The 13,461-nt window shown below is 33.1% G+C and overlaps 1 protein-coding gene across 2 annotated transcripts; it reads right to left on the bottom strand.

Annotated features, from left to right (window-relative positions):
• Nucleotides 1-1,311: 1,311 nt before the first annotated feature.
• LOC102619547 (kinesin-like protein KIN-14E) lies at nucleotides 1,312-11,901 on the bottom strand. Of its 2 annotated transcripts, XM_006467068.4 has the most exons (24): nucleotides 11,663-11,901; nucleotides 10,970-11,185; nucleotides 10,621-10,693; nucleotides 10,320-10,451; nucleotides 10,003-10,241; nucleotides 9,568-9,895; nucleotides 9,004-9,103; nucleotides 8,737-8,918; nucleotides 8,494-8,609; nucleotides 8,183-8,285; nucleotides 6,890-7,042; nucleotides 6,538-6,684; nucleotides 6,233-6,433; nucleotides 5,687-5,851; nucleotides 5,497-5,601; nucleotides 5,259-5,396; nucleotides 4,974-5,168; nucleotides 4,721-4,847; nucleotides 4,397-4,599; nucleotides 4,123-4,305; nucleotides 3,760-3,855; nucleotides 3,120-3,317; nucleotides 2,609-2,880; nucleotides 1,312-2,147 (listed from the first exon to the last, which is right to left on the bottom strand). In XM_006467068.4, exons 1-24 carry the CDS (start codon nucleotides 11,884-11,886, stop codon nucleotides 1,955-1,957), a joined length of 4,089 nt encoding a protein of 1,362 aa, XP_006467131.2. In that variant the 5' UTR covers nucleotides 11,887-11,901; the 3' UTR covers nucleotides 1,312-1,954. The 2 variants fall into 2 exon arrangements, with proteins under 2 accessions (XP_006467131.2, XP_015381330.1); XM_015525844.3 differs by lacking the exons at nucleotides 10,970-11,185; nucleotides 11,663-11,901 and having other exon boundaries at nucleotides 10,584-10,693.
• Between the last annotated feature and the right edge of the window lie 1,560 nt (nucleotides 11,902-13,461).

The following is a 13,461-nucleotide window of genomic DNA, read 5'->3' as shown; positions in this document are numbered from 1 at the left end:
AAATTAAATCAACGTAGCTTTTAAGCTATAACACCTAATGTTTACCAAACATTTTATTTTTATACATTTCAAAGTACAACTACCTAACCTCAATATCAAACAAACCTTAGGTTTGTAATATAAAAAAAGACTTGTGAGGATTTTGGTTTTGGTTTTGGGGGCTAGGATTGTTGATTTCATTTATGAGGTGTGAGGATTTGAATGGAGCTTTACAGTTAGTGGGAAGAAATGAGACATGAATGGCTTGCGGTTTGCATTTGAGGCTAGGGTTTGGACTTTGGATTTGTGTTAATAACGTGTATATATAAACACACACAGATTAATGTTATGGAGCATGCACATGTATAATAATAATAATAATGTGTTTTCACCAGTCAAATAATGTTACGTGGCATATCTTTAATTTAATTTTTTTTTTTTTGGTGTTTTAGTTCAGTTTTCGAACTTAAAGTTTTGAATAGAAAACCGAACCGAAATATTCGAACCAAACTATTCAATTTTTCCTAAGAAAACATACCAAACTGAACCGGTACTTTTTTAGTTCTGATTTAGTTCTGCTGGTCCCTAGAAAAATTGTAAATTCTTTTGCTGCCGATCATGATTTGGTCCCCAAAAAATATATATAGCGGGAAAAACAACTTTAGTCGCAAAAGATATGACATTTTGCGTCAATCTTATCTTTGTTCGCAGAAGTAAAATTGAAAATCGGGTTCAAATAACCTTAATTCTTCTAGTGAATTAAAAAGAAAAATGATCAAGAATTTGAGATTGTGTTGGACTGCTCGCCAAAAGCCATAGGCTCCGGACGAATGAAATATTTTTTATTTAAAAAAAAAAAATGACGTTACAACAAGCAAGAAAATGTAAATGGATGCTGAATTTGTAGTAATTTCAAGAATAGAACGGTCTCAAGAGAATTTGAAACAGTAGAAATTGAAAACTAGAGACTCAAGAAAAGCGCTTTAATTTCCAGAAAGGAAATCAAAGATATCATCGTTTGCAAATGCAGAAGTTCGATTCCTCTCCAATGAAATCACCCAAGAAAAATTAACACGACACAACAATTTCATGAGACCCGTACTTTTTATATCCTTCGGGATCATTAAAACAATCTATAAACAAGAACTTGTATTCACGTCACCCAGCAAATACTTCTGGGCACGAGCAACTTAAACCACCTAGTTAATGCCATATTACAGTGAAAAAACGAGGGATCCACATCTTCAGCCTTCGACTTACACATCACAAACCAATGAGGCTTTAAGTCTTTTTCATTAACCAAATGACCTGTATTAAGCTCAACAAATGATGTTAGCCAAAATAAAATTTGATATCTTAGAACTCCGAATCGTTCTTCTTGGTTCAAACTAAGGAGCCACGGAATCGTTCACCAACCAATTGTAAAACGATTTACAACAAGAAACTTGGGCTAAAAAGCAGAGTCAATAAAAAATAAGGAAGAAGAAAGCCCAACCAAAGAACTGAAGAACCGAGTTGATTTTGCGTTAATCAATCAACTGATTCTAATGAATTACAAGAAGGGGAAAAAAATAAAGAAGGAAAAAATAAACATGGCAACAAGTGGGAGACACTTAAGTTCAACTATGGGATAGAGGTTATTAGTTGCCACATGCTCCAACATGTTCGTCGAATCCTTCCATCAAAGTAGGGGAAAAAAAAAGAAGAAATGTTTGAGGCTATATGTTGGAGAAGATGAGGTTAATATCTTACATATATACGGATCATGCAAACTATACAACTGAGGTGCTAAGCCAGCAAAGCAAATCCAACCAGCAGAATCTTCAAGGGAATCATCAAAACCAGCCTACTTTAGCCGCCGCACATGCAGATATATAGCCAAACCCCTGTAGCCAACATGACATAAATTTCTATTCAACAATCTGCAAGATTATCATTGTTTAAAAGCCTATCATCAACTAACATGCTACAAACTCTACAATGAATGACGATTATCTGTCCTATCTTTCTGTAGACGTTCTTCTTGAATCTCTTCTAATTCTTCATAATCGCCTTTTTTGCCTGCTTGCTCCTTCCAATATGCAACTAATCTTTTCAAGCGAGCTACTTCTTTGGATGAAACATTTTTGTTTGGATCATTCACAATTGATCGAACTCTTGATGCATACCTATTGACATAGGAAAAGTACACAATGAGGTCAAAAAATAAGAAGCTTTAAGGTACTTGAACAGAAGCCAAATCAGTAGGAGAAAAATCATAAAAACTAAAATAAATTTATTACTTTGATAGATAGTACACGAAATAGCATTACCTCCTGAATGTGATATCAAAATGTATGGGATTCAGAGTCAACTTAAAATAGATTATACATAAACTACAAAGGGTCCATAAGATTAAGATATTAAGCAACTAAACAACAATGTTGAGGCATTATTTTGCCTTGCAGAACAATATTTCACACTCATCAGTCTCCTCAAGCACACTATAATAAATCGGAACTCTTTAAAACTAGTATAGATGCCAGTAGTATTGACCAAATCAGATGCATATGAACATTGTTATTGTGGCCACAATTTTTTTTAATAGAAAAAGAGCAACATAAACATATATGATAAAAGAAAAACATACGTTAGAGAATTGTACGACTCTTCCAAATTGGATTCAGCTGGAGATACATTTACAAACATAAGCGTCTTTGCATTTCCACCAAGTGAATCACTCATTAGCATCGTTAACTTGTGATTCCTGTAGGGAATATGTTGGCTGCCAGAAGATAAAGCACTAATAACATCTCCGAGGGCTGAAAGTGATTTATTGATGCTTTGAGCTTCCTTGAGTTGATTACCAGAAGAGCCTGATTTCTTCACCCTTTCAGAACCAGCAAGATCCACAAAACTTAACTGCAAATGAGGTGTTGAATCAGGCACATTTTAACAATAAAAAATTAATTCATCAGCTAAAAACAATTTCCCAAATCTACAGTATCATGTACTCAAATAAGTAGCACATACAAGCTTCTACCTATTTCATGCAAAATAACAAGTAGATGTAAGTGCACATACTTTTTTGGTGAATCTAAAGCATTTAGACATATCCATGATTTGATCAAATTACATAATGACATTAAAATCAATAATACCTTTCCTCTTGCAACTGATTGAGTTTGAAGGTTGGTACTCTCAATTACAATTGAAAGTATAAGATGAGATCTTGAACTTTCTTCATTCATCTGAGTCCCAGAAGTATGCCTTTGATCAGATCCTCTTTGAATAATGCTTTTAATTTCCTCAAATGTTGAAATCGGTACAACTGTGACATTTTCGACCAACACCATACCCTAAACATCATAAATGAACCAATAAATGAGGACTGCTAAGCAAAAATCATATCATTCAAATATATAGACTGAACCTAAAGTGAAATGTAGAAATGACAAGGAAGAAAAACAATTGTTTTTAAGTACAAAATTTTTAAGAGATTATTAACCTCTCAGATATTGACAATGCCCCAAAAAAAAAAAAAAAAAAAAAAAAAACAAAGACGAAATAGAAAAAAACAAGTATTGCTAAAATCTAATATGCGAAGAAATTTTTTAAAATATAACCAAAAAAAGGGAAAAAAATGATAAGAACAAATTCCACATGTGTTATCTTTGTTCTAATTTATCAAAGACTCAACTTTGTCAAAGGCTCAACTATTCCTCTCGTTCCAAATATACCAAAACCAACATAAATGATTTAGCATCTACACTACTACAACGTCAGGATTGAAATATTTACCTTTGAATCTTTCTTAATTTCCAATTTCAGACGTTTTTCATTCCTTGGTAATAGAAGGTCCACAAGTGTATCTTGATACAACTCCACCATATATGCCTGTAATATTTGATGAACGATTTAAAGTGCTAATTAAGATAAATAAATTTTTTACATGTACAAATACATAATGAGATTTATCAGTCTATAAAAAATGTTAGTCTAGCTATATAAACATCTAATTCAAGCCAAAATCAACTTTGTATATAATCATCTTATGATGGACAGGAGCATAGAATTTCCAAGAGTTAATAATTTCTCATAGTTTTTCCCAAAAATAATCTGGCAAGTTATCTATATTCACAGTATGATATCTAAACCAATTACCTTTAATGAAAATGAAAATTTATTGTTTTCCTTTTTCAAAATTCTAAAAAGTTCTGAGATAGCTCGGGGTGTAATTCCGGGATTGCACTCAGATCCATATATTGTAAATGTCTTTCCAGACCCAGTTTGTCCGTAAGCAAATATGCAAACATTGTAGCCATCAACAGCAGATTGCACCAGGTACTGCAATATCCATGGTAAATTGATTCAGAAATTCTAATCTATACACACATTACAAAATAAGTTATAAATTGTTAATTTCAATCAAACCTACCCGAGTATCCTCAAATACATCTTCTTGGGTGGCATAGCCATCAAAGACTCGATCATACATATGTTGCTTTACCTTATCATCTTTCCATGGATGTTCTACAGTGAACTCATCTAGACTTGTGAGCACATATCTTTCTTTTTCAGCATCCTCTTTCTCATTTAAAGGTCTTAAACGACAATAAACCCTTATCTTGCCTTTCATATCTGAAATTATAAAATGATGAGCTAGTGATTTCTCGGTGCAGGAAAATGAAATAATAATGCATCACTATCCATAAACAGCACAATATTTATAGCTTCCATTAGCACCATATATAATACCAACCTTCAATAGTGTTAAAATAACGTTTTCTTAAAATTTGCTCTTCTTTATAGAGTACTTCTAACTCAGAAAGTTGAGCCCCTTGCATCTTCAAAATGGCAGCAGTTTGTTCATTCTTTCTATCAATATCCTAGAAGCATGGAACAACTTGTTAGATGAGAATGATTTTACTTCGAAAAATATATATTATATGAAAAAAAGGCACATATATTGAACAAATCTCTTATGGTAAAAGTAAACACTGAAAAATGATTACCTCTTTCATTTCTCTCAACTCCTCTAATTCCTTCAAGTGACTCTCTAATCCGGCTAAATCCATGTTCCTAGATGCAAGAGTTGACTTAAGCGTAGCCAAATCTAGTGTGGCCTCTCCCAACTTTCTTTCAAGTTCAGACACTTGGAGCTTTAAAGCCTTACGTTCTTGCTCAAAACTTTTCTCAAGAATCTCCATCTGTATACAAACCATTGCCATCCAACCTATATCATTTTGAGGCATTACATATGCATTTTCAGAACCAAATTTAAGCATTAACAATATTACCTCTTCAGTTTTCTTCTCCAGTTTGGAAATCTTTTGCTCTAGTAATACTTTCTCATTTAAAAATTTCTTTACATTTTCTTTTTCTGCATGCAACTCCTCATTGCAAATTTTCAATTCACGTTGAAGCTCATGTAATGTCTGCATTATTTATGATTCACAGATCAAAATCAACTTATTGGTCACAATTCTAGCAACATCTGAATTGATAACATTAAAATTAGCATTTATAATACTCAACCTGGTTGTTTGTCAAAACCAAATTCTTTTCAGCATTGTTTTCAGATTCTTGATTTCCTAATTTAGCCATTTTTGCTTCCATGCTCCTTTTTTCCAACAATACAACCTGAAATACACATCAATAAAATCAAAAAGTTGAAAAAAAAAGGTTTAACAAAATGACTAACATCACAAAATTAACCCTGACTAACTTGAAGACTGGTATCTTTTTCATCGCATAAGGATTTAAGTCTATCATGATCGGCCATAACTTCTGCTAACTTCTGCTTCTCAAATCTCAAAGAATCTTTCAAGTCGTCCAGTTCTTCTTGCATTTTTGCCTCTTGTCTTTGCCTTTCGTGTAATTCTTCTAGTAACTAAATCAACATATTTAATTCATTAATCCAAGATATTAATTATGTGAGAAGTAGATAACATAAGGAGTTCATAAATAAGTGTCCAAGCAAGAAGAAACTAAAAATTTTAAGACTTCATGAATAATTCTTCAAGCCAGAAGAAACTAAACTTTTAAGACTTCATAAATAATTCTCCAAGCAACAAGAAAACTAAACTTTTAAGATCTGAACTTTTAAGAGATGAAAAACTAATCAATTATTTCAGATGCAACAATGATGAAAGTTTATGGTTCCCAAGATAACCAATTTCAACGGCCTAGGTTGGATGTAGCATTGCAATTCCAAATGATTAGCGCCTTAATTGGAAAATATCAAGTTTTGTAGAGTTCTTAATAAGCTTACTTGATCAGCATTTCTTTGAGATTCTTCAACAGTTTTGGACAAATCCTGTATGCGTTTTTCAAACAATTCAATGCTATGAGTTTTGACATTGTTCGAAAGGTCTCCATTCACTGAGCCAGTAGCAGCAGAACGTGCTTTTGAGTAGCGACGCAACATAACATCATTTATATGTGTCTGAAGGGCAACACAAATTTCTTCTCCCTACATAAAAATAGAGAAATGTAAGTCAGGTCACAAAATGGGAAAAGAATTTGAAAGGTCTAGAAACCCCAAGCCAAGTATGAAGCGTATGCAGTCGCCTGAACCTGCTTCGTCTCAAACTGAAAAATGTGAAGGACACCTGCAACTCTCATCTTGAAAAAGACAGCACTATTGCTACTACCAAACTGCATTATATCCCTTAACTCCGCAGAATGTAAATACTCTTTAGGAACTGGACGAAAAAAATGAACCTACAAACAAAAACAAACATATTAACATGCAAATACTTTTATTTTCCTTTGATAAGAAACAAAACTTGAGTTGTACTACAAACAGTAGGGTATTAAAAAGAGTGAAATTTAATATCTAAATACTTTATCTATAAGGGCAACAATTTCACAATGTGACCACTACATTATGGATTAAGGTGATATAAAATAAACTTTTAAGACTCACCCCTCGCTTGTTAATTCCCAAGACAATCCTTCCAGGCAAAAGTCCAATAGGATCATCAATCTTGCGAACACTAAAAAAAACCGAATTCCCATAAGGAAGTGTCCTCAATATCCGCAGAAATTGCTGTCTTGCATCATCTTTTGTCAAATGTTCCTACAAAGCAATAGAACGGTCAACGTGAGAAGAAAGTTTTCACTAAAGAATGGTTCAAAAAAGTAAAGCACTAAATCTTTCAGACGTCTGGCACATTCATAAAAGGTGGCTGGTAATGCACAGTCAAGTCAGTCAAAAAGGAGGATAACTTGAAATTGGACCACTTCACCTTCTGTCCATTAAGTTATTACTTTTTTTTTCTCTTCTTGAAGAACCAGAAAAGAATCATTTATCTTCGTCATTTAAACAATATTAAAAAATATATGAACACACATGATGAAGGGAATGATTTGTAAGCCAACGAATAATAATTTATTGGCTGGAAACAGATACCCTACACACGCATCTATATCAACCTTTGAAGCAAAGTCCACATCCAATTAATTTCCAACAATTAAAATTGACAGCAGAGAGCTGCAAAGATTTCAGGTTTAACTTATCGACATATTCCATCACCATTCAATCTCAATGGAAAAATATGTGTGCGTATTATATAAATCATAACAAAAGTTCTTCAAAATTTAGCTTTACTAAGAAAGTTAGAATTATGGGAAAAAAATGATAAGAGAAAAAACAAGACAAGAATTCAACAGTCTACATCCCATATAGACTGAGATCAAAGACCCAATCCAAATTCAAAGACATGATTTTATAAGTAGATTCGAAGGGCCAAGCTAAGGGAGCTTAACAGTGTCTTATATTCTCAAATTCAAAATATAAAAATAGTAACTAATAAATTAATGAAATATTTTCCTAATTGTAAAGAAATTTTTATGCCTAAAAAAGAAAATAACAAAAAGAAAAATATGAAGAAGCAAAAACAAATCATACAGACAGCTTCTCCACTAATTTGAATTAATTTGTAAGAAACTCTTTTTTTCCCCACTTTTCGTAGAAGTTTTACTGCTCAAAAAGAAAAAGAGTTGCAAGAAGGAAACATGAAAGCTATGAGAAAAGATACTTGGGCAAAACCCCAACAAACCTCATGGAAACTCTTGAGAATACAAAGTGGAGGATAATTTCATAAGAAACTATCATAATGAAATTAGAGCAAAATAGAAAAATAAGATTTAGGTACTAACTCTGTGGAGATTGGGGCATAATTCAATAGAAAACTACTTGGCAATATTTTGTTCTTACCATTGATCGGTAACGAGAAAGAATATCTAACTCCCATTCCCGCTTTGCTCTGGTAATTGCAACTTGTCTGGGTAGGAATCGCTCAAGAAGAGAAGTCCAATCGCTGAAAGGCATTAACCAGAAAATATAAAACATAGAAGGGAAGAACTACTAAATATTCAAAGTTTAATCACCAGTAAAATTATACTAATGTTTTAACTAACTACCATGATTTAAAAACAAAAACTCAAAGACTGCCATGCTTACTTGCAAAATTAGCAGCCAAATACAAGGGGAAAAATAAAATAAAATAAAATAACAGATCCACTAACTTGCATGACTCAGGACTGCCAACAAACCCAATCTCAACCAAGATTTGCAAAGCAGACAGCTGTGCAGCATCATCCCTGCCAACCGGGTAATTGCCTAACACATAGTCATGTTGCAACTGTGAAAAAAAAATCAGTATCACCAAACCCCGAAAATAAATTTAACCCATGATTCAGATGAGCATGACTTATCATTGTAGAACACAAGTTAAATTTGTCAATATTACTATAACCAATATTACATACTTGAACATATGATAACTGGACAAACATCGGTTCTGATATAGCCTCATCAGACTCCCGAAAAAGTTTCTTTTTAAATGTCAGTTTGCAGTGCAAAATTTCTCCTTTACTACGATCCTTGGCCGCTTTGAATTCCGCAAGCAGATCCCCAATATATTTGTTATCATCTAGCCCAATGTACTCCTCTATGTGACAATATAAAGCACATTAGTTGACAATTTCCATTTCTCATTTGGTAAAAAAAAACTCAAGATAAGTCAGAATAAAAACCATTGTCATGGTCAGATGCCTTGGAGCCAGTAACAACTTTACGACATTCAAACAGACTGAAGCTTGAGTGAGCTGACAGTTTAATTATCCCTGCTAGTTCCTGAATTGGGCACGAATTTAACTAGTATCAGCAATTTTTTCTGAAACAAAAACAAATCGGAATGGATAAAATATCCATCAACAGTCAAGATGCACTTTCTAAAGCAAAACTATAGAGCGCCTAAAAGAAAATGAATTGTCATTCTGGTTTAACTAACAAAGAGAAATACAAAAAAATGCAAAATGATCTATTAAATGACTTCCAGGACACAGCTAGCAAATCAACCAATAAAATGACAATCTAGGCATTTCATGCGTTGACAATTCAAGCACATGACAAGTCATGAAACCAAAAAAACCTGGCATGAAATGAGTTATCTAAATAAATAAACAATGAGACAGCCTTATTGAAGTTGAAGGATCAAAAAAAATAATTCAAATTACAGAAGAAGATTACATAATAAATCATTGATGTACTTCATAAAACAGAAAAAGTAGTAAATATAAATATCAAAGGGAGAGTACCTCAACAGCATCTGATACTGTTGTTGCCATATCATATGAAATTTCTTCAAATGTTTCATCCAGAAAAAATACTATAGTTGTAAGCTTTCTACCAGTTAGAAGAGCTTCAATCTCTTCACGACCTGGTATAGTATGCCTGGGACCCGCTTTAACAGAACGCTTCAAAGCATTTAAGGTATTTAATGCCAAGGTTTGAACCTCGGAATCAATGATAATGCCCTGAGCTACATTGTGAACATACTCAGTTAAATAACCACCCATGTCCTTGCTAGGCGGCATGGAAGATGCACATAAATACATAAGCTCCCATGCTTTAATTAGGCACTGCCTGTAATGTCAGAACCAATAAATTACCAAGAATCATATAGACCAAAATTGTAGCTCCAACTACTACAGACCCATATTATGAGAAGGAAAAATCACAATTATGCCCACCTATCAGGGTTATTCCTTGTTTGTTTTGATATCTGAGCAAAGAGTTCATCTCGCAGCTCTACACGCTTCAAAGTGTGCTTATATAGTTTCCCAACGAAATCGATCCTTTCATCCAAACTAGGCGGAGTTACTCGATCTGATGATTCAACTCCCATGTACTTCAGTATTATCTGAAACAATTTTGTTGCTCTGCTGACCAGGTCGCTATTGAGTTTAAGTAATGAAGTCGGTATAGGATCCTGTACAATGTAACCATGTGTTGGGCTGATTTAAAAAAAAAAAAAAAAAGGAAAAAGAAAATATAATCATGCCTTTACCTTTTGGAAACAAAGCATATCCTCAAAAGTGAATTTTTCTCGAACATAGGCACCTGTAGATTTTTTAGAGAAAAATCCACGCTTTCCAGCAGATTGAATTTGCTTCTGCATCATCCTTAAAAAACCTTCTACCTATATAGAATTAGAACATAGTGGAACATCAAATTTTCAATAACCATTGTCCTTAAAGCAAATTGTAGCTTAACAGTCATTTTTCTATATCTAACAAAGCAAAACTGAAGTGGAAAGTAGATTTTTCCTGACCAGCAACAGTATAACAGCTGTAGTAGTATTTTCCCACCTGGAATCGATCAATCAAGGGTATTGCAGTGGCAAGTTCTACAGGAACAGCCATTGAGAGTGTTGCTGGTGTACTGCAAGGAGAAAAAAATTAATATAGTGGTTAAGTCAACATACAAAGCCTACAGAAGTGAAAAGCAAATCATTCATAGTAATCCACTTAGTATAAACAAATGAATTTCTCACATAAGAGTTGATTAAATTAAATTCAGCAGCACATATTCAACTAAAATGCAAAATAAAGATGGCAAAGCTCCAAAGACACGTTATCAAGAAGATTGGCCAGATTGGCTCATGCTCAACTCAGATTTTAGACACTAGAGAAAAACTGATATGACACGAGGACTAACGGTGGAGCAAAGTTGGAGCCATCACTGTCGTATTCATCTGCATTTGAAGTAGCAGCAGAGTTGTGCAAAGGAGTTTCGTCATTTCCATGGCTAGAGCTAAAGGGAGATTGAGTCGTTCTCATACTTTGGGCCATTGTGGACAGCACATTAATTTTCATTTCATCATCAAAATTCAGAATGTCCCTCCTCTGAGCTCCTTGAATTATATCTTGATAGCTGAAAAAGATGAGTTAATCATAGGTCAGAGTCAGAGTGGAAGTTACAACAGAAGCACCAATATTGATAGGGAGAAAAACTTAAATTCACAGAGAACAAAATTAAAAATAATAATAAAACAAAAAGAAAAGGAATGGATAATCGAGGCCGCTGGCGCTGAAGAATTAGAATAGGACAAATCTGGACGATGAGGGATTAGAGATCCACACTCATTCTCGGAGAAAAAAGAAAAGTGCGAGCGGCAGCTAAAGAAATTTCAATTCCAAGGCATAAATAGCATAAAATGACGGAAACTCCTCATAGATCGACCCTCCAAATTGCAAAAGTGAACTCCAAATAGATGAATAAAAGATGCCCAACTTCACAACAAACCTTAGAAATAAAAATGAATCCGCGGATTTGTATTCTATCTCATTTTCTTAAAAAAAATTGTAAAATGCAGCACAAGGAAACAGCAAAATGTCTAATGTTATTTACCTTAACAATGAAAAACAAATACAGATGACAATCAGAGATTCAGAGATCCGAGTTCGTCCAAGAAGAGGAGAAAGGTGGAAGAGAAAGAGATGATTATTTCTGAGTAATATTAATACGGATGGCGAAAGGAGAGAAGCAGCACTACGGTCAGGTTTATGAGTCACGAGACTATTACTATAAAGTTGAAAAAGTTTTGGCTTCTTCCACACTCCTTTTAAATGCATTACAGTAATCCCCTGTTATGTTTTTAAAAAATGCTTCGCGGAAACAGTCTCATTTACCTGTCAACGCGACACTTACAAAATAATCCTCGTTCCTGGGAAGTAACTAGCCCCGTCCCGTCTTGCGTTGCACCTCATGGTCCACGCAAGTAGCAGGACGGCCGCTTTACATACAACCGACGTTTTTTATTTTTTATTTATTTTTTCCCTTCCTGACATCTCAAAGTAGGCCAATATTCCTCGGAACATTTTTCGTGTCCCAAAATTTTACATAATACATGGTAAATAAACAAGGTAAAAATACAAAAGCGTGCGAGGGCGTCAGCTTAGTAAGAAAAACTATAATAGCGACCAGTGATCATGCCAAATCGGAACTCGGAAGCAATCGGTCAATTGCCGGCCATGCCGGCTTGTGCTGTTGTGCGCGTCCTGTAGGAAAATCTGAAAATGGCATGGGCAGAAACGGAATCTGGATCACTTTATTTGATTTTATATTTATATTGGTTAAGGCATTAAGGACCGGACATAAAGGCCAACAGTAACTCGTAAGTAATCAAGACAGTCATGAGAAAGTTCCACTTGTGGACCTGGATTACCAACCGTGTAAAATATAGTCTCATCCGTCATAATATTTTTTTAGGGCATGTTTGGTTGCTGCATTATAACTTCTCATTGCATTAACTTTATACAAGTCTATATTTAATAAGTTAAAAGTTACAGAAATACTGCATAATTGACCAATTTAATGCGGCATTAGCTAAATCTGACTGTCTTTCCTTTTTTTTTTTTTCCTTTTCATTTCCAACTTTTCATTTGCTTTTACTTTAATTTTTTTATTATAATAATAATAATAAATATTATTTTTTAATTTAATATGATATTATATAATATTTTATTTTTAAATTATAATTTATTAATGAATTTACAATTTATTATAACTAATAATAAATATTTAAATATGAATAAATTTGAATAATATTAATTTAAAATTAATAATAATATAAAATATTAATACTGTTTAAATATATTAATATAATATAATATATTAATATAGTATAATATTTAATTTAAATTAATCACAAAAAAATCAATACAGTATAGTGTAGCACCAAACATTGTACAATATTGTTATAATATAGTGCTAATGTAATACAACATAATACAATATACCAGCATAAAAATAATACAATACAATGTACCAAATGCACTCTTAGTGAAATATTGTCGTTTCACGAAACGTGATTGAGTGCGAGTTCTGGTGGGGGAGCCCCGTTGTTCTGGGCAGTTTGTCAAATGTGTTATCACACTAAATTAGATCTTTTTATTTCGCTTCACTTGAAATACATTTTCCATTTGTAAATTTTTTATCAAGATCTTAGATATTTGACTGGATTATAATATAAAATATAAAAAATTTTAAAAATTCGTTCTTGTGAAAAAAAAAGGAATCACATACTAATATAAAGTACAAAAACTTCTAATATATATATGTATGTATGTATGTATGTATGTATGCATGTATGTATGCATGTATGTATGTATGTATGTATGTATGTGTGTGTGTATTGTTTTATATAA

The sequence above is a fragment of the Citrus sinensis genome, chromosome 7 (genome assembly GCF_022201045.2).
Source record: "Citrus sinensis cultivar Valencia sweet orange chromosome 7, DVS_A1.0, whole genome shotgun sequence".
Lineage (NCBI taxonomy): Eukaryota > Viridiplantae > Streptophyta > Magnoliopsida > Sapindales > Rutaceae > Citrus > Citrus sinensis.
This window is presented reverse-complemented; position numbering and strand designations above follow the sequence as displayed.